The following is a 24,971-nucleotide window of genomic DNA, read 5'->3' as shown; positions in this document are numbered from 1 at the left end:
TACTATATATAGTACTTTAATAATATATAATGTCAGATAATCTAATGCATACTGAGCATGATTTGCTGGTAATAAACATTAGGGTTAATGGGACAGAGTAATTACTTCAAGCCAGAAAGTTCTGGAGAGATAATGAAGGGGTATGGCATTTGAGCTGGACCTTAATGACAGGTGGGATTTGGGTAATGGAGTTTGGAGAGAACAGGCCTTTCAAGTACAGGATAGAACACAGATGATAACAGTACAGTAGGCAAGGGTGATGGGGCTATTAGGGAAGGTACATGGAAAATAAACTTGTTTTCTCTAAAATAATTGAGGAATTGGTTTGACTTTGCAGAGTGATAATGCATTTAATTAGTGTTTTGCCACTTTTCAAGCAATTAAAGCTCTTGGTGTTATATTAAAAATAATTTGATTGTATAAAATGTACTTTAGGGCTGTTACTTTGTTCTATTATCCATATGTATCAGTAACTATAATAAAGTAACCGAGATTTATGAATATTTGTTTGAATCTGTTTTGTAAAATGTGCTGGGTATTTCACGTTCTTTTAGTAAAAACTGATCTTAGATGAAACTTTATTATGGAGAAATTAATTGTAATTTATTTGCATGGTAGACTTATGTTAATCTATGTGTTGGCCCTATTCCTTTGAAAAATATGCATTGAAAGAAGGATTTAATCATTTCCTATGAAAGATAATGACTTTTTCCCAGTAGGCAGATTTAAGGCAATAAAGTTTATGTTGGATTTAGATTGAATATTAGAGAAATGTATGTTTACATGTTACAGCAGAGTAAATTGAGGCTTCCTTAGATTAAAATAGTGTAGGGGCACGACAATTTAAGAAATTATTCCTGTTACAAAATGCATTATCTAAAATTATATCATATTTTCTAATTCAGGATGATTCTTTTTTCTTATTATACTTTAAGTTCTAGGGTACATGTGCACAACGTGCAGGTTTGTTACATATGTATACATGTGCCATGTTGGTGTGCTGCACACATTAACTCATCATTTACTTTAGGTATATCTCCTAATGCTATCCCTCCCCACTCCCCTCACCCCATAAGAGGCCCCAGTGTGTGATGTTTTCCTACCTGTGTCCAAGTGTTCTCATTGTTCAATTCCCACCTATGAGTGAGAACATGCAGTGTTTGGTTTTTTGTTGTTGCGATAGTTTGCTGAGAATGATGGTTACCAGCTTCATCCATGTCCCTACAAAGGACACGAACTAATCCTTTTTTTTGGCTGCATAGTATTCTATGGAGTATGTGTGCCACATTTTCTTAATCCAGTCTATCATTGATGGCCATTTGGGTTGGTTCCAAGTCTTTGCTATTGTGAATAGTGCTGCAGTAAACACATGTGTGCATGTGTCTTTATAGCAGCATGATTTATAATCCTTTGGGTATATACCCAGTAATGGGATGGCTGGGTCATAGATATTTCTAGTTCTAGGTCCCTGAGGAATCGCCACACTGTCTTCCACAATGGTTGAACTAGTTTACAGTCCCACCAACAGTGTAAAAGTGTTCCTGTTTCGCCACATCCTCTCCAGCACTTGTTGTTTCCTGATTTTTAAATGACTGCCATTCTAACTGCTGTGAGATGGTATCTCATTGTGGTTTTGATTTGCATTTCTCTGATTTGCATTTCACATGCATTTTCATGTGTCTGTTGGCTGCACACATGTCTTCTTTGGAGAAGTGTCTGTCCATCTCCTTCGCTCACTTTTTGATGGGGTTGTTTGTTTTTTTCTTGTAAATGTGTTTGAGTTCTTTGTAGGTTCTGGATATTAGCCCTCTGTCAGATGAGTAGATTGCAAAAAATTTCTCCCATTCTGTAGGTTGCCTGTTCACTCTGATGATAATTTCTTTTCCTGTGCAGAAGCTCTTTAGTTTAATTAGATCCCATTTGTCAATTTTGGCTTTTGTTGCCATTGCCTTTGGTGTTTTAGTAATGAAGCCTTTGCCCATGCTTATGTTCTGAATGGTACTGCCTAGGTTTTCTTTTAGGATTTTTATGATTTGAGGTCTAACATTTAAGTCTTTAATCCATCTTGAATTAATTTTGTATAAGGTGTAAGTTTCAGCTTTCTACATATAGCTAGCCAGTTTTCCCAGCACCATTTATTAAATAGGGAATCCTTTCCCCATTTCTTGTTTTTCTCAGGTTTGTCAAAGATCAGATGGTTGTAGATGTGTGGTATTATTTCCGAGGGCTCTGTTCTGTTCCATTGGTCTGTATCTCTGTTTTGGTACCAGTACCATGCTGTTTTGGTTACTGTAGCCTTGTAGTATAGTTTGAAGTCAGGTAGCGTGATGCCTCCAGCATTTGTTCTTTTGACTTAGGATTGACTTGGCAATGCGGGCTCTTTTTTGGTTCCATATGAACTTTAAAGTAGTTTTTTCCAGTTCTGTGAAGAAACTCATTGGTAGCTTGATCGGGATGGAGTTGAATCTATGAGTTACCTTGGGCAGTATGGTCATTTTCACGATATTGATTCTTCCTATCCATGAGCATGGAATGTTCTTCCATTTGTTTGTGTCTTCTTTTATTTCACTGAGCAGTGGTTTGCAGTTCTCCTTGAACAGGTCCTTCACATCCTTTGTAAGTTGTATTCCTAGGTATTTTATTCTCCTTGAAGTAATTGTGAATGGGAGTTCACTCATGATTTGGCTCTCTGTTTGTTACTGGTGTATAAGAATGCTTGTGATTTTTGCACACTGATTTTGTATTCTGAGACTTTGTTGAAGTTGCTTATCAGCTTAAGAAGATTTTGGGCTGAGATCATGGGGTTTTCTAAGTATACAATCATGTCATCAGCAAACAAGGACAATTTGACTTCTTCTTTTCCTAACTGAATACCCTTTATTTCTTTCTCTTGCCTGATTGCCTTGGCCAGAACTTCCAACCGTATGTTGAATAGGAGTGGTGAGAGAGGGCATCCCTGTCTTGTGCCAGTTTTCAAAGGGAATTTTTCCAGTTTTTGCCCATTCAGTATGATATTGGCTGTGGGTTTGTCATAAATAGTTCTTATTATTTTGACATACGTTCCATCAATACCGAATTTATTGAGCGTTTTTAGCATGAAGGGCTGTTGACTTTTGTCAAAGGCCTTTTCTGCATCTATTGAGATAATCATGTGGTTTTTGTCTTTGATTCTGTTTTCAATTTGTTCTTCAGTACCACCTCATTGCCATTGCTTTCATAATGATAACCTGATCAATCTAAAAGTTTGTTCTCTACATTTCCCTCAGAGAAATTTTCAAATCAAATCAGTCTCATTTGCTGCTCCCTCTTCCTGTTGGAGTGAACTTGGCCCGTGACCACCATTTTGGATCTTTTCTTCTTTCTAAGTATAATTTCCCTTTGGAGGACTCATGTTCCTCTATAGGTTCAGTTCTCAAATCTATACAATTCCTAAAGCTGTTTCCTTGGTCCTGGCATCACTTCTGAGTTTTAGAATATTACAGTTCCAACTATTTTCTGCCATGTGAATGTGAAACATATTAAAGTCATTTTCTCCAAAGTTGAACTTTTGTTCTCCCCCACATCTACTCTCAAAATGTTCACATTATCATTTCCTAACTTCTCTGGCATAAGACCCGAGAGTTATATTTGACTCCTTCAACTTCCTCTCTTCAAGTACAGGCAATTCCACATCTTACTAATTTTTCTCTCACAAGGGCTCCCTACTCCATCTCTTCTTTGCCTTCCCTAAGTTAGTTTCTTTCTTTCTTTCTTTCTTTTTTTTTTTTTTTTTTTTTTTTTTGAGACAGAGTCTGGCTCTGTCGCCCAGGCTGGAGTACAGTGGCCAGATCTCAGCTCACTGGAAGCTACACCTCCCAGGTTTAGGCCATTCTCCTGTCTCAGCCTCCCGAGCAGCTGGGACTACAGGAGCCTGCCACCTCGCCTGGCTAGTTTTTTTGTATTTTTTAGTAGAGACGGGGTTTCACCGTGTTAGCCAGGATGGTCTCAATCTCTTGACCTCGTGATCCGCCCATCAAATTAGTTTCTTATATTAAATTTTTTTAAAGTTGCTGTAACTTTCTCAATTTCTTGCTCTGACACATGGTTAATTTCTACAAACTAAAACTTTTAGATTCGAGAAAGCTATTGGAAGTTTTCTGGGTTCATTTTCTATGAGGAATGAGACAGAGACCCACAGCAGGGGGAATTTTCTCAAGATTATAAGGTCTAGGTATACTAAATATGAGAAGTTCAGTCCTTCTACATTCATTATAATCTTCTTTCAACTATGCCATAGTACTGTTCTTCAGCGGTTTTTCCCCCAACACCAAGGAATTTGCTTTGGTCAATAATAAACATGAATACAACTGACAACAAGATAACAGTGGACTACTGTTTTGGCTTAAGTGCAGAATTTTTCTTTTATAAAATTGTTTTAAGGGAAAGAACTATTAATTTGGAAAATAGCAAAACAGAAAACAAGCATCATGCTTATTACATCAAGTTCTTGTCACAAAATGTAACACCTGCTTATCTTCTAATATGCATAAAGGTCAGAATTTAGAAATGACTGTTGTCTAAATCCAAATTATGATTGTATCACATAGGATGCTTATGCATTTTCAGTAATATGTATCTGTAGTGGAGCTATAGATAAACATACAATTTTGCATGTGTGACTGCATCAGTCCGTTTTTACACTGCTTTAAAGATACTACCTGAGACTGGGTAATTTATGAAGAAAAGAAATTTAATTGACTCACAATTCCACATGGCTAGGGAGGCCTCAGGAAACTTACAATCATGGTGGAAGGTGAAGAGGAAGCCAGGCACTTCTTATGTGGTGGCAGGACAGAGAGATTGAGGGAGGAGGTGCCACACTTTTAAACCATCAGATCTTGTGAGAACTCCCTATCATGAGAATGGCACAGGGGAAATTGCCCCCATGATCCAATCACCTCCCACCAAATCCCTTCCTCCACACATGGGGATTACAATTTGAGATGAGATTTGGGTGGGAACACAGAGCCAAACCATATCAGTACCTACCTATTTTGATAATCAATACAGATTATTTTTCATTAAGCTACTCATTGACATCTAAGGAAATTGTGCTGTATCTGTGGCATAAAAAATGTTGATTTTGGGGGGTATAAAAATGCAAAATCAAAATAAGTCTGATGCATGACATTACATAGGAAAGAGCCCTGGGTTAGCTACCAGAAAATCTGCCTCCAAATCTTAGATGCCATTAACCAGTCAAGTGATCTTGGCCACGTCACATACTATTTTAATTGTTTTAGATTTTTCATCTATAAACATAGAATGAACAATACATTTTTATATGTCTCATAGAACTGGTGAGAAAATGCAATGAAAATTAATACTGTGAAAATACTTTATGAACACTAAGTTGTTTTACAGCAGTTGAGAACATGGCTATTGTCTGAAAAACTCCTATAATGTCATAGTAGCTTGACAACCAAGTTGAAACATAATAAGAGAGCTCTAAAACTTAATCACCATACTAATGTTAGTTGTATTTATTCCTAAGATTTCATCAAGTTTTAATTCTGAGTATTCTAGGATGTTTGAGTTTATAACTTGCAGACATTTATATTGATCCTAGGCATGATTTTCTTTCAATGCATGTTTTAAAATTCAGTGTAAATTTGTTAATGTCATCAGCCACTGCTAATTTTTTCCTAAACCTATAGTACATCTGACACTGTACTAGTACTTAAAATGTTTCAACTCATTACTTTTCTTGGAACTTCTTGGAATTACAGTTTTCAGTGTGATGGGGTTTGTAAGTCTTAAGTACCTTTAGTTTTTTTTTAAGTCTGATATATAATTTTTACTCAAAGAATGAATAGTATAGGAAACTAATAGATTTCCCTTGGATATTTGTTTTGCAGCAAACAATTATGAGACTGGGAGCTTCTACCTACCAGGACCAGCATGGGTCTCTGGAGAGAGGCTATAGGCCAGAGAATAACCCTTGAACTCTGATCTCATGAGAAGCCACTAGGTGACCTCAGGGGCTCCTGATGGTTGAAAGTATGTCGACAAGCGTTCTTACTACGTCGCTATGTGGCTTATTTCTTGAAAGCAGCTGAGGTTTGTAAGACCAGTGAGCCCAGCCTGAGTTCCGTGGCTCTTCCTTTTCCTCTTACTATACTGATCAAACTAAGTCCTCACTTTACCTTCAAGGATGTGTGGAATATGTCATGTTTTTTCATAGCTGTAATCTAGCCAAGTTTTAGATACTTCCCTTTATAAATCTTCTCTTACACATTAGGCTTTCCATTTCCTTAATTATTCTCACCCTTCCTGATTTTTTCTGGATCTTTTCCAATTTGTTTGCATTTTCATGATATTGAGGTGCTCCAAACAATAAAATATTCAAGGAACAGACACATATAGACTGAGACTACGATGCAGTGTCTTTATTTATTAAAGCTGTGATATTTATCCATTCATTTATTCAATAGATATTTAGGGAGTTCACTGTAGTTGCAGACACTGTGTTAGATAGACAATGGTGATATAATGGGAAGTAGAGATAGATGTGATCCCTGGCCATGTTACATTTAGTGTAGTTGGAGAAATAGACCTTTAAAAACAATTGTCCACATACATACAAAAATACAAAATATTTTATGTACATGAAGGAAAAGATATGATTCAGGGAATGTATTACTAGGCTACCTGACCAACTCTGAGAGTAATTTCTTCATTCAGTCTATGAATGCTTATTTGGGTTTATTATGTACATATTGTGGTTGTGGCCTTTCTTTATGTGTAACAGAAGAATAACACGGTTGTTGTCTAATATAGAAGTATCAAGGGGTGGCTTATGAGAATTTCTGCCCACACAAATGTTTTTGTAATCTTATGTGAAGTATGAATAAATATCTTTAGGACACATTGCTATGTTTTATTCACTAGTAATTTAAACTCTAAGCAAAAACAGCATGCTAGCTAAGGAAACAGTTTTATTTCAAATCCTCCTAAACTATATTTTTATATTCCCGGTTTGCCACCCCCTCATTTTCACCTAAATAGATATTTTAGAGCCACCACTGCTTATCCTAGGATTAGATTTAACACATTCTAAGATTCATAGGCTACACAAGTTCAGCGGAAAGAGTACAATGACTGTGGCTCAGAGACCATGGCATTATGCTGGAGGAGTTGATAAGCTCAGCTGGGCATGCAGAATGTCAAGAAGAGAAGTTGAGGGGAGAGTATTGCGAGTACTTACAGGGAGCGGTTCTGCAGAATACATTTTAAAAAAGAGGTGTGAAGGCTGAGTAAATACACTAAACTGTCTAAAGCTCCTTGATCAGGTTGAGGATTAGTGAGAGCAAAGGTCAGAGAAATTAGAGAGATTGGGTAGAAATGTAAATTAAGACATTTACATCAATTTTAAATTGCCAAGAGTTTTGGCACAGTTTAATTCTCATAAACATATTCTGTAGGTTGATATTTCTCTTTTAATCTTTTCTGTTATTATGTGACATAATACAGGTTTTGAAATAATCACTTTTGAGTTAGTAATCTGCAAACACAACAAAATTATTATTTTAAGAATTGCTATTTTTGATGCATATATAAAATCAGTTCTTGAGTCTTTACTTTTTTTTCCCAATTATCTCTCTGGTACCAAAAAATGTCTGAGATTTTATTTCTTCACAAGTTTTCTGTTTTTCTTGTTTGCTTTTTAAGCTGTTGAAGAAACCGGATACACAGCCTGTCACTTAAATTACCCAAAGGTAGAAACCATATCTTCAAAAAGTGAACCAAAATGTGCAAATTACAAAAACTTTTTGAAGAACTTAGTAAATGTATAAATAATTTAAAAATTTCCTCTCAGTTACTGGCCTACATAAAAAAGCAAGTGCAACTTCTGCCTACTAATGGGATTCTGTTGTCTATTGAGCAACATCATATCATCCATATGTGTATTTTCTATTGAAGCAAAAAAGATTTAATAAGTACCACTAAATGATGAAGGAAAGGATGAAAGAAGATAGGACAAAAACATTTCTTGTTATACCTCTGCAGAAACATACATATATGAGTTCTTTGTGGGTAATGTAGTGAATTGGAGTGGATATTCATTTGATTCATTTGTAAGTGATGGAAAATTTCTCACTATTCTGACAGTTCTGCTTAAAGTATGCTGTAGGATTGGTGTGAATTGCTCAGCAAATTAAAGAAACTCAGTCTTTAATCCTTTAATATTCCATAGCAAATGTTGCTATGCCCACACACCCTCGATATTTGTTACAGACCTGGAAGCATATGCTCCTGTCAGAATCATTTTCTTCCTTATCACATCACCCATTCTGCTCCATCAGATAATACACAGCTGCCAGTGGGTGAAAACCTCAATGCAGTATAACATCAAATAACATCTTTAAACATACTGTTTTAGGGAAAAGAACATATACTTATTGGCATTAATGGCATTCTTATTTATCCCTGTAGGTCACTAAATATGTAGAAATGAATAGTATTTAACTTCAAAAATTTGTTGTTAAAATAAGTAGATTTGATTATGTTAGAAAATCATTTTGAAGGAAAAAGATATTGTGAAATTTATAATCATAAACAGAACTTAACACTTTTTAAATTGCGATTTTATTTGATCACATTCTTGGATGTCTTTGATCATGAGCCTACATTTTAATTTGGAAAACAAAGACTTGAAAATATATTAGGAATAAACATTTGGGATACCCTTGGATTTATTTTATATTATAAAATCTAAAGCATTAGCTGAAAAAGTAAATATGCCACTAGACCTTTTAACTTTTCATGCAGTTTAATCCCTTTATCTCTACCTTGTTTCTAGTTCTCTTGGTATTCTTCCTGGCAACCCACGGACTAGCACTATGTTTACGGCTTGATGAATGTTTGAGGTGTTGTCATGTACACAGAAGACTTGACCGTTCTCCTTTGTGTCTTTTAGGACTGTTCTTTATAAGGCCTAACCTAGAACTTGTACTATTTTATAAGACATTACTGATTTGTTCATGTTTTCTTGAGGATTAGGCTGTATCTAGTTCTCTTTGGAGGAATAGTGCCAAGCCCAGGAATCAGCACATATTTGTTGACAAATTAATATTTGTGCCATGATATATATGCAACCCCAGGAACTCCTTAGCAAATGCTGTCTTTAAATTTCTTTAATACCAGAACTTACTTAAAAGATGACCAATTGATTTTTGGAAACCCAGAGTACCGATGGTGTGCAATTTATGAACATGTCTTAAATTCTCTTTTAGTCATATTTAACTGCTTCATATTAGGCATATTAGGTGTTCATTTTTTGGGGGGGTCCTTCAGGGAAGTATTTGCATATTGTTTGTGTATGCATTTCTCACAGTACTTAGAACAATACCTGATGTGTACATATTTTTTGAAATTATTATAATGTAACTATTTGGAGAGAGTATTTGGTACTACATTTGGCTCTTGCTTCCCAAGTGTTTTTTGTATTTAGAGCATCTGAACTGACTTTGCTCAATGCACTGGTGAGATATCTTTGTGGGCTAAGGCAATAATAATTCAGATATCCCTTTTGAAACAGGTGATCTCCTAACTCCTCTGTTTAGAAGTTGTGTGCTACTATATGGGCATAAGGACAGGGAAGCTATCACTTTGAGCCTCTGGGAATGTAGGCAAACTCTCAGTGGCTTCTATATCAAAAGACATAGAGACCAAAGGCCAGACATTGAGCTGTGCCTATAGCATCGTAGCCCATTCCCCTTCTCTTGTGAAAACAGTTACGTAAACTATCTGCTCAGATAGGTGACTGATAAGAATAGGTGGTGGAAGTGTTGTCATTGCTTCTCCACTAAGTGTACGATTTTTTAAAAGACTTCTCTTAAATTCTTAAATTATTTATCTGAATATGGTGGAAAGAGTGCAAGTACAGAAATTGGTCTTGGGTTCAAAATCAACTTGCATAATTTTCTGCTTACAAGAATTTAAGAAATATCCTTAATTAGATGATTTTGGTTTTCCTCTTTTCAAACTTAGACAAGGTTGTGTACCTCTTTGGTTCTTCGAGTATCAAACAAGACCATGTCTTTAAAGTGTCTATTAGCTAATAAATATTTTATTTATTAGTTGATACTTTATTTAATATTTAATACTTTATTTCCCTAATGCTGCCTCCTTAATATTCAGTAAGATAAGTTGTTATATCTAGAAATCAGAATCATTAACACATTCCAAAGCTTCCATAAAACATGGACATTTTAAAGACTGAAGGGCACAATTATGTGTTTGATTTTGTACTGTCCATCACACCTGCAAACTGGAAAAATAATCTCAATGATATGTATGGCATTGGCAACTTACGTATTAATAAAGAGGATAAAGATTATTTGACATCTGTAGAGTAACAAGAAACACAGGGAGGAGACTTATATTATCAGCAAGAGGAAAAATAAACTGGATGATTTGAAAATATGCAATGTGGTGGGAGGATTACGATAGCAATGAGGGAAGAATCCATCAGAAATTAAAACTCCAAACTTGAATAAACTTTAACTTAGCCATGTAATTAGACAGAAAATAATTCAATCACTATTTTCTTTTCATAATTTCACAGTGGCTGGATGAAAGTATGTGAGTAAATATAAAGCTGTCTGTAACTCACAGTCATTCAGTTGACTGTGTGACTTTTGAATGAAGACATTCAAAATAAAATATCTTCAATATGTATGTCATGGGGACTGTCTTATCAGTAAGATAACCAACTGTCAATATTATTTTTGTCCTTCTTTAGAAACAGCTAAAACATAGACCTCAGTTTACTGAATTGTATACAAGAGTGAATGGTACTAGAATACATTTTTGTTGAGAATGATATGACCACTGACAGTACTTTTGCTTTCCTTAGAGGAATAAATTGTTAAGACTTAGAAGCAGGAGGCCGGGCGCGGTGGCTCAAGCCTGTAATCCCAGCACTTTGGGAGGCCGAGACGGGCGGATCACGAGGTCAGGAGATCGAGACCATCCTGGCTAACACGGTGAAACCCCGTCTCTACTAAAAATACAAAAAACTAGCCGGGCGAGGTGGTGGGCGCCTGTAGTCCCAGCTACTCCGGAGGCTGAGGCAGGAGAATGGTGTAAACCCGGGAGGCGGAGCTTGCAGTGAGCTGAGATCCGGCCACTGCACTCCAGCCTGGGAGACAGAGCCAGACTCCGTCTCAAAAAAAAAAAAAAAAAAAAAAAAAAAAAAAAAAGACTTAGAAGCAGGAAATGAAATTTAAAAACCCCTCAATTGTTCATCAAATGAAAATACTTAGAAGTTAAGGAGTAGTTTTAGATTAAACTTCTTGAAGAGGTCTAAATTTAAACACCGGGAGCTATTTTATACATTATTTCTAAATAATTTAAATTAAGGATTTTTTAAATGGAAAATCTACATGACATTATAAAGACAGAATGCTGCAGGATAGATGTTCTTAATACCCAGGGAGTTCTGTTCCAGTCTGTATCCTTTAATAAAAGATATAGACTTACAGAAATATAATTCATGGGTTATATTTAGGGGGGAACAGATGTTTGGATTCTGCAAAGTGAAATTTGTGGCCTTCATTTGAAATGATTTTGAGTGACACAATGTAAGTCCTCTTGAATGATATCTTTGTTCCTGTTGTCTAAAACAAGAAGATTAAAACAGTTTAAAAACATGCATCATCATTCTACCATTTGAGGATAAATAAAGGCTTGTACCTGATTAATTTTGAAATCATCCAGAAGAACAAATGATCATATTTATTTTTAACTGGAATTGTGTAATGCTATAATAAACCCACATTAACACAGATACTAATTTGGAATTGGATCATTGGGAAATCAGCAGTATGTATACCATTTGCTAGGCAATTTAAAGATGATTGGCATTTAATTTGGCTAGAAATAAGGGCTAAAGCAGTATTTTTGGAGACTGTTTATTAAGCAGTCTTTATCAAATTATTGTTGACATCATATTATGGCAGAGTATTCACTGTTCAGTAGTAGATGTGCTCAGATGCTGAAAATCATGTAGAGAAATTAGGATAGGCATTTGGGACAAGAGGAGATCAACTCCAACTGGGATGGAGATCAGGTGAAAGGGAGTTCTATGAAGGAACTGGAATTTATTCGACTGTTGAAGTAGTATCAGGCAATGTAGAGGTTGAGTTTGGGTTTAGGAAAAGGAAATCCCAGTTGTCATTTTGGGGTGGGGGATGGCAAAGATGATGACTGTGAAAAGGAGTCTTTTTAATTTAGCTTGGGACTGCGTATGTGAAAAAATTCAAGACACCGAATTGGGACATACTTAAGAGGATTTTAATGGTTACATTTCATTTTGTAAGCAATAGGAAATTCTAGTGGATATAAATAGGAGGCAATTTACTAGGGCAGATAGAAACAGGAAAATTACAAAACATAATGATATAAGAACTTCATCCAGGATGATGACAATGGAACAAAATGAAAAGCTGAATTTGAAAACTTGTATTAGGGGAGATATAGAGCTGGGCAGGTAACCAAATGCCAGAGCTGGGCAGAGAGAGGAGTCAGGGACAATTCTGAAGTTTTATGCATAGTGGATGGATAAAAGAAAAAAAGCATACTATAATGAACAGAAATAAAAATATCAGGTGAATTATTTTGAGACTAGAAGATTAATTAGACTAGATTTAAGTCTAGTGAGATGACTGTTCTATCGGGAAATTTGGAAGCCACTAACTATACAATGCCTAACTTCATCATAGAGGTTAAAGCCAGCAATCGATTTGAGAACCATTTATATTAACATATTAGTTAAACCTGTGCAAGTTGGTGAGCATGAAAGAGAGAGTGAATAGAAGGAAGAAGTTAGGTAGAATTGAGTCATGTAGAATGCCTGCATTGTTAATGTATAGGAGTCAGATAAGAATTGAGAAAAATGAGTTTATGCTAACACAGAAATATGAGTGAGGAATTATTATAATGTAGAATCATAGAAATCAAAGATTTGAGAGAGTTTCAAGTAAGAAAGGTGAGCAGCTATAGTTGTAAAATTCCACAATGAAGAGTATGTGAAGCAATATAAGATTTTTAATATTGACAAAAGGTTAACACACAATAAAAAATACAGTTTCAGGAGAAGGGGGAAATAGACAAAACATGTTTACTTTTGTTTGATTGGTACACAACTTAATACTTTCATAGGTTTAAATTTCTATTTCATTAGCTTAATTTGATAAACCATTTTCATGAGTAACTAAAACAATGCATCACCCACACATCTCATGTTCTCATTGGATAAATTGCTAGTTTATTGGAAGGCATCTAAATGCCTTTAAATATAGTCTAACTTTTTTTTATTCATAACTTAGGCTAAACTTTCCCTCAAATAGGATCATTTTTCAAGGGTTTACTATGTTAAGAAAGTTAGCATATTTCCACTCCAAATTGCCTATGTTTGAGTTGTCTGTATTTTTAAAATATATTTCCTTCCCTCCCTCCATGGATAATAAATCTGTCCTTGTGAGACGTCAAGGCATTAGACCAAGTAGCAGACCTGGCCAATGAAACTTTTTTGCAAAGTTTCTAGATATCTATCTTTTACAAAATATCTATCCCAGTGTGAATCTTAGTATTAAGAGGACTGGGAAGAGGACCTAGCGTTTAAGAGAAGGTACTTTATGCTAGTTTTCAAAACATGTGTACCCAATCATCAGGCTATTAGATTTTAAACATTGAATCAGTTTTAAATAAAATTTGGGACATGATTTTGAGGACTATTGTTGTTATAAAAATTAAATCCAGCTGGGTATTTATTTGCTTATTTATTTATGCAGATTGATAAATAAGTTGTTACAAACATGTGCTCAATTCATGTTTCATATTTATAAAATAATTGATATCAAGAGGCCATTCTTCTAAATACAATGGTCCAAACTGTTTTACTGCAGCTAATGATGTTTATTAATCTCCCAGAGTACCACTAATTTTCAAACCCATGACAGTTCACAGAAACAGCACACTATGGCTGTGTATCAGCCAAAGAAGTGCTATATTTCATGAGAAGCTATCAAAAGTGTTTCTCTTTTGGGAATTCTATTTCTTTCTTTTAGAAGTGAATCTAAAGTGTGAGTTGATGGACAGGTTTATGACATCATTTGACTTCGACTGTAGATAAAATAGGAGCATCTGTAAATCTGGTACCATGTCAGGAAGTTAACTGGAAATCTTTTTATTCGATTCTGCTTACTGACAAATATTTATTTCTTCACAGAGAGGGGAGAAAATAATTTTTCATTCAATATTTAGAGAGAATATTGTAAATACAAGCACCTTTAGTAGTAGTAAAGTATGGCAATTATTTAAATCTCATTAAAACTTTAGGTTAGAAATGTCTGACATCAGGCTGTTTCAAGTAGAGCAGATAACGTAAGCAACTGGGGATGGGGAGCCTTAAGAAGAGTGGGAAGTTCTTGTTAGGAAAAAGGAGGAGTTGTCCTTACCACAAGCCTTAGAGGGTTGCATGTGGGTAGAGAAAAAAATGTATGACTGAATTTGAAATTCTTCTGGATTTAATATCATGGACTAATCTTTACAATGCCACTTTCTCTCTTCTAAAAATCTGTAGGGAGTGTATCACTCTACATAAAAAATAAGTGGCCTATGAAAAGTATTTTATTAGTAGTTAATATTATACTTATTAGTGATAATATATTATTTTATTTAGCCTATTTTGTATTTTTCCAGTAAAAAAGGTAAAATAGTTACCTAGATTATGACTTTGCTGTACTTATCATTAGTTTTCCAGTGAGTGTCCTCTCTGCTTTGCTGGTATTTCAGAGAAAGGAAGTTTCTACATAACAGTTTCTTTCTCCACCCCCTTCAGTTGATGGGGATTTATTATAAGGAAGGAGAAATAAGTGAAGAGTCCTATCATTGTTAATGTCAGGCTTTGCGGAGAACTGGCACTTTATTCAGGATACCACAGAGATTCCAGTGTAAGAATTCTGAAGCTGTCATTTTTGGGTCGTGGCTTCTCTTCATACAGGTTCTATATGCTACACTTTGCATACACTATTGCATGTAGTCCTCACACAGAGTAACTCTAAGGGTAGTAGAAAAAATGGAAGTTTATGGTAGCTAAATATCTTGCTCCAAATCATCCAGTTCGTGAAGCTAGGATTTTAACTGTGGTCTGCCCTCAAAGTCCAACCAAGTTCTTTTACAAATATCTGGGACAGGATGAACAGAAGTAGATAGATTATATGATATGTAAAATCATCTCAAATACACAACTCTTTTTTTTTTTTTTAGATATCTAACCTAAGAGCATATTTGTAACCTTTTTGTTTCCTATTTTATTTATTTTAATGTATTCTGTTGTAAAAATGAAAACCTTCAATAAGTAAAATCCAGATCTATATGCAGAACAAATTAAGAAATCATTGTTTACTTTGTTAATGGCTCTTTGGCTTATTATAAAAGGTTTTCTTTAAATATCCCCCATTAAAGTGTATGTTTTCATTAAAAATCCAATTAATAAATATTCTTAATTTGCTGTCTTAGATGCTATCTTATAGCAGAAAATAAATAGAAGAGAATAAATAATTTTGAATTTTAAATAACTTAAATCAGTAATGATGGAAGAAACACATACAATTAAAAAATAAATTAGGAAGCATGTTGAGAATATATGCCGCTCTGGAGGTTGTAAAAAAAAAAAAAAAAAAAAAAAAAAACTAACAAATGAGGGGAAGGAAGGATGAATAAGAAAAGAACATGTGATTTTTAGGGCAGTGAAACTACTCATATATAGACATGTCACTATGTATTTGCCCAAACCATAGAATGTACACCAATAGTGAATCCTAACGTAAACTGTGGGCTCTGGGTGATAACGAGGTATCAGTGTAGGTTCATCATTTGGAACAATTTTTTTTATGGTGAGGGATGTTGATAATGGGGAGGGACTATACATGTCTAGGGGCAGGGGCTATATGAGAAATCTCTGTACACTCAGCTCAAGTTTTCCATGAACCTAAAACTATTCTGAAAATAAAGTCTACTAAAACAAAAATAAAAAAAAAAAAAAAAAAAAAATCTAAGAAACTCATTGCCAGAATGGGATTTGAGGGAGAAGTAGAATGCTGTTAGGTAGAAAGATAGCTGGGATGGAAGTAATCATATCTCTTGTATGTGTACCTAGGTGGGCATGAGGACAAAGCATGAGCAAGTGCCCTCTTGCCTGAGATATGGGATGTTTGTCCTCAATTGTTAAAAGAGGGGGCTGGAAAGGCAGGAGGAGGCGATATCACGGAGTGCCTTGTCAAACAGACTAAGTTGTTTTCATTTAATTGAGAGAGTCATTGCTGGTTGTTGACCTAGCAAATTGATTGTCAGGTAAGTTGCTTCGGGAGTGGTGAGACTTGATTAGAAAGAATAGACGGGAGACTCATGAGGAATTTTAAGTGAAAGGTGGCTCTGCCCAGACCTCAGAAATAATGGGAATGGAAGGAGGGGATAGGGAAGATGATATGGTAATAAAATGTGCAATACATAGAAACTGAGAGTTAAGGAAAAGAAGGAGCTTAGGTATCTAAGACAAATTTTGAGAGTAAAGAGCTAGAAAGAAAGACTCATGGGCAATTAGATAAGAGATTTTCATGAGGTCAATTTTTAAGAACCCATTTGTTTTTTTAAGAAGGTGTATTGCACCTCTAGAATAGGTGATGATTGTATTTTTTTTTGGTTACGTAAGGAATGAATCCATGATAACTAAAGACAATATTATGTAAGCGTATAAAAGCACCTGTGGTTTTGTCTGCAAAATAGAGTCAATGTTACTTTAAAAGGATATTATAGGGTTTAACCTACTGGTATTGAGGTATCTAATGGCTTCAGACTATATTAAGTATTGCTAGCAAAAAGCTATAGTGTGGTAAGCATTATTACTGTAATGAAGAATGAATGGTGCTTTCTTTTCATCTCTATTGCTCTGAAGGATGAGATATTAGTTTTCCTTCAAAAAAAAAAAAAGGCTTCTATCTTTTTTTTTTTTTTTTCTTTTGAGACAGAGTCTCACTCTGTTATCCAGGCTGGAGTGCAGTGGCATGATCTCGGCTCACTGCTGGGATTACACGCGTGAGCCACCGCACTTGGCACATGTCCATTTTTTTTTTTTTTTTCACTTTTTGGGACTGTGCCATCTTTATTGATTTTTTTTATTATTATTATACTTTAATTTCTAGGGTACATGTGCATAACGTGCAGGTTTGTTACATATGTATACTTGTGCCATGTTGGTGTGCTGCACCCATCAACTCGTCAGCACCCATCAACTCGTCCTTTACATCAGGTATAACTCCCAATGCAGTCCCTCCCCCCTCCCCCCTCCCCATGATAGGCCCTGGTGTGTGATGTTCCCCTTCCCGAGTCCAAGTGATCTCCTTGTTCAGTTCCCACCTATGAGTGAGAACATGCGGTATTTGGTTTTCTGTTCTTGCGATAATTTGCTGAGAATGATGGTCTCCAGCTGCATCCATGTCCCTACAAAGGACGCAAACTCATCCTTTTTTATGGCTGCATAGTATTCCATGGTTTATATGTGCCACATTTTATTTATTTGTTTATTTATTTATTTATTTATTTATTTATTTATTTATTTTTTATTATACTTTGAGTTCTAGGGTACATGTGCATAACGTGCAGGTTTGTTACATATGTATATTTGTGCCATGTTGGTGTGCTGCACCCATCAACTCGTCAGCACCCCTCAATTCATCATTTATATCATGTATAACTCCCCAATGCAATCCCTCCCCCCTCCCCCCTCCCCATGATAGGCCCCAGTGTGTGATGTTCCCCTTCCCGAGTCCAAGTGATCTCATTGTTCAGTTCCCACCTATGAGTGAGAACATGCGGTGTTTGGTTTTCTCTTCTTGTGATAGTTTGCCAAGAATGATGGTTTCCAGCTGCATCCATGTCCCTACAAAGGACGCAAACTCATCCTTTTTTATGGCTGCATAGTATTCCATGGTGTATATGTGCCACATTTTCTTAATCCAGTCTGTCACAGATGGACATTTGGGTTGATTCCAAGTCTTTGCTATTGTGAATAGTGCCACAATAAACATACGTGTGCATGTGTCTTTGTAGTAGAATAATTTATAATCCTTTGGGTATATACCCAGTAGTGGGATGGCTGGGTCATATGGTACATCTAGTTCTAGATCCTTGAGGAATTGCCATACTGTTTTCCATAATGGTTGAACTAGTTTACAATCCCTCACAGAAATGCAAAGATGTCTGTAGAAATGAGTATTTTTCATTAGATTGTTGGGTGCTTCCCACAAAATTGAATTTTTTATGGTAAATGAGGAAGGGTAAATGGGTACTGACTAGGTCACTGGCATTGTTTGCCACAATTATATGCCAGGCTCTGGGATTAGCATATATCGTTTCATTTAATCTGTAAAACTCTGTATATTTGGTTCTATCATAATCTTCATTGAACAGATTAGAAAATGTAAAATAAAAGAATTTAATTGACTTGTCTCTAAATAAAATAGCTGGTAAGACTTTCTGAATGACGACAGCTGCACTGGGAATCGTAAAATGCAAATGGATGAATATAACATACATTTAGGTATGAGAACTAAACAGCCTTGGTGATTGATTGGATATGGATTTGAGTAGATTTAGGGCCAGGAGTTATTTAGGATGGCTCCATGGTTTCTGGCTTGCAAATCACATATATAGTTGTTCCATTCCCTGAGATAGGGTATATGTGAGGAATATATGTGGGAGAGGAGATTATGAGTTTGAGCTTAGGCATGCTGTTTGAGATGAGTGTGAGATATGCCAGGAAAGAGATTTAACAGGCTGCTGATTATGAGGATTAGGAGGCTTAGAAGATAGGAATGGACTGACGGTAAAGCTTTTGGGGTCATCAGTTACAAATTAATTATTAAAGGCATGGATGGGTGTATAATATTTCTTAAGGGCAATGTGTAGAATAGAAGATAAAAGGGCTATGTGTGACACCCAGGGGAACAACGACCTTGAAGGGGAGGGCAGAGAGAGAAACTTACAGAAGGGACTTGATAGGAGTGCCCAGAAGTGAAAAATCCTCAGGATACACACAGTTTCATTTTAGAGTTTAGTGATGCCATTTCTTTGTGAAATAGCTGTTACAAGATTGCTCCTCCTCTGCATCTCTCCTCTGTCCTTATTGTGTTGAATGGTACATTTTGCATTTCCATTGTGAGAAGAAGATACAAAACCATTTTGTTTAAACTGCCAGTGCATGTTGTATGACTGACATGGGTATTTGTATACTTGTTTCAAAAATTATAGGCAAGTTTTGGCAGAAATACTGGTGAAATCTTCAAAATGACAAACGCTTATCCTTTACAACATCCTGAGGCTGGAGACAAGGGAGATAGGGCCTATTATAGTTTTTTCTTCAACTACAACTTTTATTTCAGGAGTCATTCATAATTATAGATGATAGTAACTTTGAAAGGTTTATACACATGTATACCTCACCAAAATGTAACTCAAATAGTCTAAGTAGGAATATTCATGTAAAACAAAAGTATCTTGGTGAACAGACATTTTTTATCATGGAAGTTTATATTGTTTACACAAAACTGCTCAAATAACATACCTATGACTAGGAAAAAGTAACTCATGTTTCTGGAGACATTTAATGATTATACAGTTGTGTTAGTTTTTTTTTTTTTTTCATTTTTACAAGTATACACTGTAACAACTATAAATATTTGATTAATAGGAGTGTCAACAGACTGAAAGAACTCTTATAAAAATAACACTATAGTTATGCCAAATGAATTTAGTTGAGCTATATAAACCAGGAATGAAGTTCCTGGTTTTCTCTCAATTTTAATATTCTTAACTCAAAAGAATATTTCAAAAGGTACCTAGTAGTCATAGGCATGTTCAGAATTAAATTAGAAATGTTAAAGTTTTTTTTAGCTGGGCATGGTGGCATGCCTGTAATGCCAGCTACTCGGGAGGCTGAAGCGGGAGAAGGAGACTCACTTGAACTTGAGAGGCGGAGGTTTGAGTGAGCTGAGTTCGTGCCATTGCACTCCAGCCTGGGCAATAGGAGTGAGACTGTGTCTCAAAACAAAGAAATAAAAAAAGATTTTTTTTGGAAAAGTAGTGACAATATATTTAAAGTAATTGTTCAATAAAGTAGTAATAAAAATGCAAATTTTATGTAGATTCTAGTTTCAAATATGGAGTAGAACCTGTTCGGTTCTTAGCATCAGACCAAAATTAGTTTTCTTATTTCAAGCAAAAGAAGAATAAAGCATAAAATATTTGGAGTACTGCAAAACTCCAGGGTATTCTAGATTCCATGGCAAACCCAATCTGTATTCCTTGAGATAAATTTGCAGTATTAAAATTGTTAGAGTATCCTATTTATTTTATTTTTTCTAATCTATGATTGGTAAATTGACCATCTAAAGTAATTCAAAACATCTTCAAAGAGCCTTCCCAAAGGCTTTCTTACATATCTTCTAATCTTATACTTCTTTCTAGTTTCTGTCTATATTTTGTATTAATTATAAGGCAGGTTGCTTTTTTGCCTTTTTACTAAATAAATATGTCCTTGATTTTATTTGTATAATGCTTGCTATCACATAAATTTTAGAATTTCATAATCATAATGCCTTGGTTTAAGAATATATTAATTTTACTTAGATTTAAACATATAGCCATTTAAGGAATTACTTTTTTTAAAAAAATAAAACCATTTCTTTGTTCTTTTACTTGTTGATCTCACTGTATGTCAGCAATAATTTTTCATGGGGGGATAGGCTCGTTATTTTCTACATCTTAAAATCTGATTTTTTTATTTGTTGTAGGTTTTATTGGGATTTAATAATGCTTATAATGATGGTTGGAAATCTAGTCATCATACCAGTTGGAATCACATTCTTTACAGAGCAAACAACAACACCATGGATTATTTTCAATGTGGCATCAGATACAGTTTTCCTACTGGACCTGATCATGAATTTTAGGACTGGAACTGTCAACGAAGATAGTTCTGAAATCATCCTGGACCCCAAAGTGATCAAGATGAATTATTTAAAAAGCTGGTTTGTGGTTGACTTCATCTCATCCATCCCAGTGGATTATATCTTTCTTATTGTAGAAAAAGGAATGGATTCAGAAGTTTACAAGACAGCCAGGGCACTTCGCATTGTGAGGTTTACAAAAATTCTCAGTCTCTTGCGTTTATTACGACTTTCAAGGTTAATTAGATACATACATCAATGGGAAGAGGTAAGATGCATCTTTTTCTTTTTTAAAATCTATATCAGGAAATTGTTAATTATGGCTGTTTTACAATGAACAACTGTGCTATGCGTAATGAGTTTTATGAGATTCAAGTAGAAAAATGTATTTGACTCCTCTTTTCCATGCATAAGTGATATATTGTATTCCTAAAATACATGATCAAATAATGGATTTGAATGAACTGAAAAAAATAGCGATCATTTTATGCCAATTTATTATATTTTAAAATAAATACACTTTAATCAACAATTATTATCCTGATCAATACAACCCCTCTCCCACCTTGGTTTTTGTTAAACCTAATATAAATACATCAAGTACCGTCTTTTTTTTTTTTTTTTTGAAACGGAGTCTCGCTCTGTAGCCCAGGCTGGAGTGCAGTGGCACGATCTCGGCTCATTGCAAGCTCCGCCGCCGCCCGGGTTCACACCATTCTCCTGCCTCAGCCTCCAGAGAAGCTGGGACTACAGGCGCCCGCCACCACACCCGGCCAATTTTTTTTTGTATTTTTAGTAGAGACGGGGTTTCACCGTGTTTGCCAGGATGGTCTCGATCTTCTGACCTCTTGATCCGCCCGCCTCGGCCTCCCAAAGTGCTGGGATTACAGGCGTGAGCCACCGCGCCCGGCCTGGTACTGTCTTTGATAAAGATGTGTAGGGTCTGATTGCTAATCTGGCACATCATTAGCTCTATGAGATAGTGTGGTTTTTGTCTCCTCTAATACTGAAGTTTCATTGAATTCATGCTTGGGTAAAAGAGATTGTTTCTTTATTTCCAAGTTGTATATATAACTGCTTTGATTTTAGCGTATTAATTTTGCTCATTGTTATGCCTTGCCTATAGTAACTTATTATAATTTCTCCCTATTAGTTCATTTCATAATACTAAAAAAGAACATATTCAAGAGGGACATGAGTACATAGAAAACACAAAGAGTATAGTGAATAAATGGTGTGAATCTGACCAATCATGGCCCATATTTTGCTGAATAGGGCATATGTTGTTGTTAGACAGTGGGTGAGACCTGAGAGGACTCAGCCAACTCGAGTTACCAAAGATCTGACTTAAACTATCATCAAAAAAAAGAGTTTATATCCCTGTCTTCAAAGTATGCATATTAACCATTTTGACTTCCTTTTCTTCTTGTCTTTTTCTATTAATTATAACCTGAATTTTATTGTCTTCATAAACGTAAGAGTCCGAAAGACTTGTAAAATACCTAAACCAACACTAATGAGAGTCATATGAAGTCATAAACTGGCTATAGATTATTGCTTCGTCCCTTACAGAAATACTTTTTAGCATTTTCAAGATAAATTATGCTTTTAAATATGTCATAAAATGGAAGTTCTGTTTGATTTCTGTGAGGCGGTACCAGTGTTTTTGTATGTGCTTGATAGTTACATTTTGGTTCACAGGATTTCAGGAAATGACATGCAATAATAAAACACTGCATAACACACTGATAAAAAGGCATAAAAATGGATCATTCTTAAAATATAGATATGGGATATATTTAAAATCAAATGAAGCACATTTGAGAAATCCGATTCATCTTGTAATTTTTCTCTACATAGCACATTCCATCTAAAATGGAAGAAATGTTCAGTTCTCAAAGCTTTTTTATGCTAATTTGAGATTAATACCAAACCAAGATGATGCTTGCTAATAATTGCAATATTTATTGAAGGCTTATTACATGTCAACTAGTATGTTTGATTCTTTACATATATTAGCTCACTGAATCTTCCTAACAACACAATGATGTAAATATAATTATTGTCATCATTTTACAGATGAGAACAATCAAATACAATAAGGTAACTTGTCCAGATTCATAGAACTAGTAAGAAGTGGAGCTGGGATTCCAAACTTGGCAATCAGACTTACGAGCCAGTGCTCTTAACTGCAAAACTATATAGGTTCTTACTATGACATATACTGCTTTAGTTATAAATATCTTAATATTCTACCATTTTATAGACTGTCTAAGAAATTATAGGGAACTTTTCTAAAGTAAGACTGTGGGCCATGCAATGCAACAGAGTTGATTGAATAGTACCTCTTGAAACAAGGCCACAGAAAAATATTTTAACAAATATCCTGTGAGAGGAAAGTCACTGATATAAATATCCAGTCAATTAAAAATACAGTAGCAATGTGACTATTTTTAATATCTTGTGGTTTTAGCCCAGTTACTAGAGAATGGCAGCAGGATGAACAGATGGCATCCTATCACATAAAATGGCAGGCCATGTGGTCATGGAAGAGTATACTCCTTAACACCAGTGTCCGTTGGCTTCTGGCAGTAATCACAGGCACCTAGATCTGTGTAACATGATGTGTTTTAAAGATGTCATGATAAAATTTAGGAACACCAGCTCACTGCTATCATTATTGTAAAATGCAATTTAGCATGCACCTACAGACATGTGGTAACCAAGCACATTCAGGCTAGAGGTGTGAGTTGGCAACATGTTTCTTATAAATAAATGAGCTTGGTAATAAATGAACCGTAAGCCTATTTAGGTGAAGAATGTTTTCTTGATTATATGATACCCCATACAATATTATCTTGGGTATTTAATGCCCGTTAGTAATCCTGTTCAACAGGGAAGAAACAGAGTCATAATCCAGAATGTAATACAAATTCATCTTTCCATCACCTACATGTTTCTAACCATAATCACCAAGAAATTTGAATGATTCCAAAACTGGAAATCTCTCTACCTGATTTTTGTAAATGCCACCAGGATGTGTTTACAAGTAGACATACAACAAATAAATCAGAAAAAGTAGCTCTGTGAGCTTTTGCAATAAGAATGCAGAGGAAGATGTGAGTTCACCCACATGTCTTTGGTTCTGAGTGTTTTAGTACCAAGCTGGCTAATGCTAAATTCAGCAAATTTGGGGAAGTAATGTGTGAAGTCTGGAAGCTGCCACTGTTCTAAATGAATCATTCCTGAGGAAAGCTGCTGCCTTCTATAGGAAGCTGCTTCCATCTTCAACGATACATTTTTTTTTTTTTTTCTGGATTGAATTAGTTCAACTGAAAAACAACAAGAAGCCCTGATGCCAAATAAATTAGAAAAATATTATGAATCAGATACAGAAGCTTTAAAATTTTGTGCTTATGTTATTATCAATACTAAAGCTGAATTAGTGGTTAATACAGGAGGAAATAGCTGATTTGAGCAACTAATTTATGAAACACATGGTGTTAAGAAGTGAGGAGGGAAGTTGTTTTCATTAGTCAGTTATAAGATCAATAGATTTGGGATATAAAAATAGCTTTCTGTAACATTACACTGAAACTTTGTATATATTGCCAGGTGAGGTAAAAATCAGAGACAATTTAGATAAATCAAGCCAGAAATTTCTTTTCATGTAGTAGCTAGAAAACTGAGGTGAATCTTTCCCATTTTTACATTTGGGTTTAAAAAACTATTATTTGAATCAGCATTATCATTGTTGTTATTATTAAATATAATAAATAAGACAGTGATCCAAGCCAGACTGCTATTTCATAACCTATAACAAGGGGAACAAATTCCGTGTGATCCTCCTAAAAGAGACATACGGTGAGGAAATCCCTGGAAATTAAATGGAATATGTGACAATCACAAGCCACTGAA

The 24,971-nt window shown here is 35.2% G+C and overlaps 1 protein-coding gene across 1 annotated transcript in view; it reads left to right on the top strand.

The window, feature by feature from the left end:
* Window positions 1-24,971, top strand: part of HCN1 (hyperpolarization activated cyclic nucleotide gated potassium channel 1) — a 454,348-nt gene that overhangs the window by 25,461 nt on the left and 403,916 nt on the right. The window contains exon 2 of the mRNA XM_010378669.1: window positions 20,898-21,321. Within this exon, the coding sequence (XP_010376971.1) occupies window positions 20,898-21,321 (424 nt within the window). The remainder of the gene's footprint in view (window positions 1-20,897; window positions 21,322-24,971) is intronic.

Source organism: Rhinopithecus roxellana, chromosome 3 (genome assembly GCF_007565055.1).
Source record: "Rhinopithecus roxellana isolate Shanxi Qingling chromosome 3, ASM756505v1, whole genome shotgun sequence".
Classification (NCBI taxonomy): Eukaryota; Metazoa; Chordata; class Mammalia; order Primates; family Cercopithecidae; genus Rhinopithecus; species Rhinopithecus roxellana.
The sequence above is the reverse complement of the archived record's forward strand: the minus strand, read 5'-3'. Positions and strand labels throughout refer to the sequence as shown.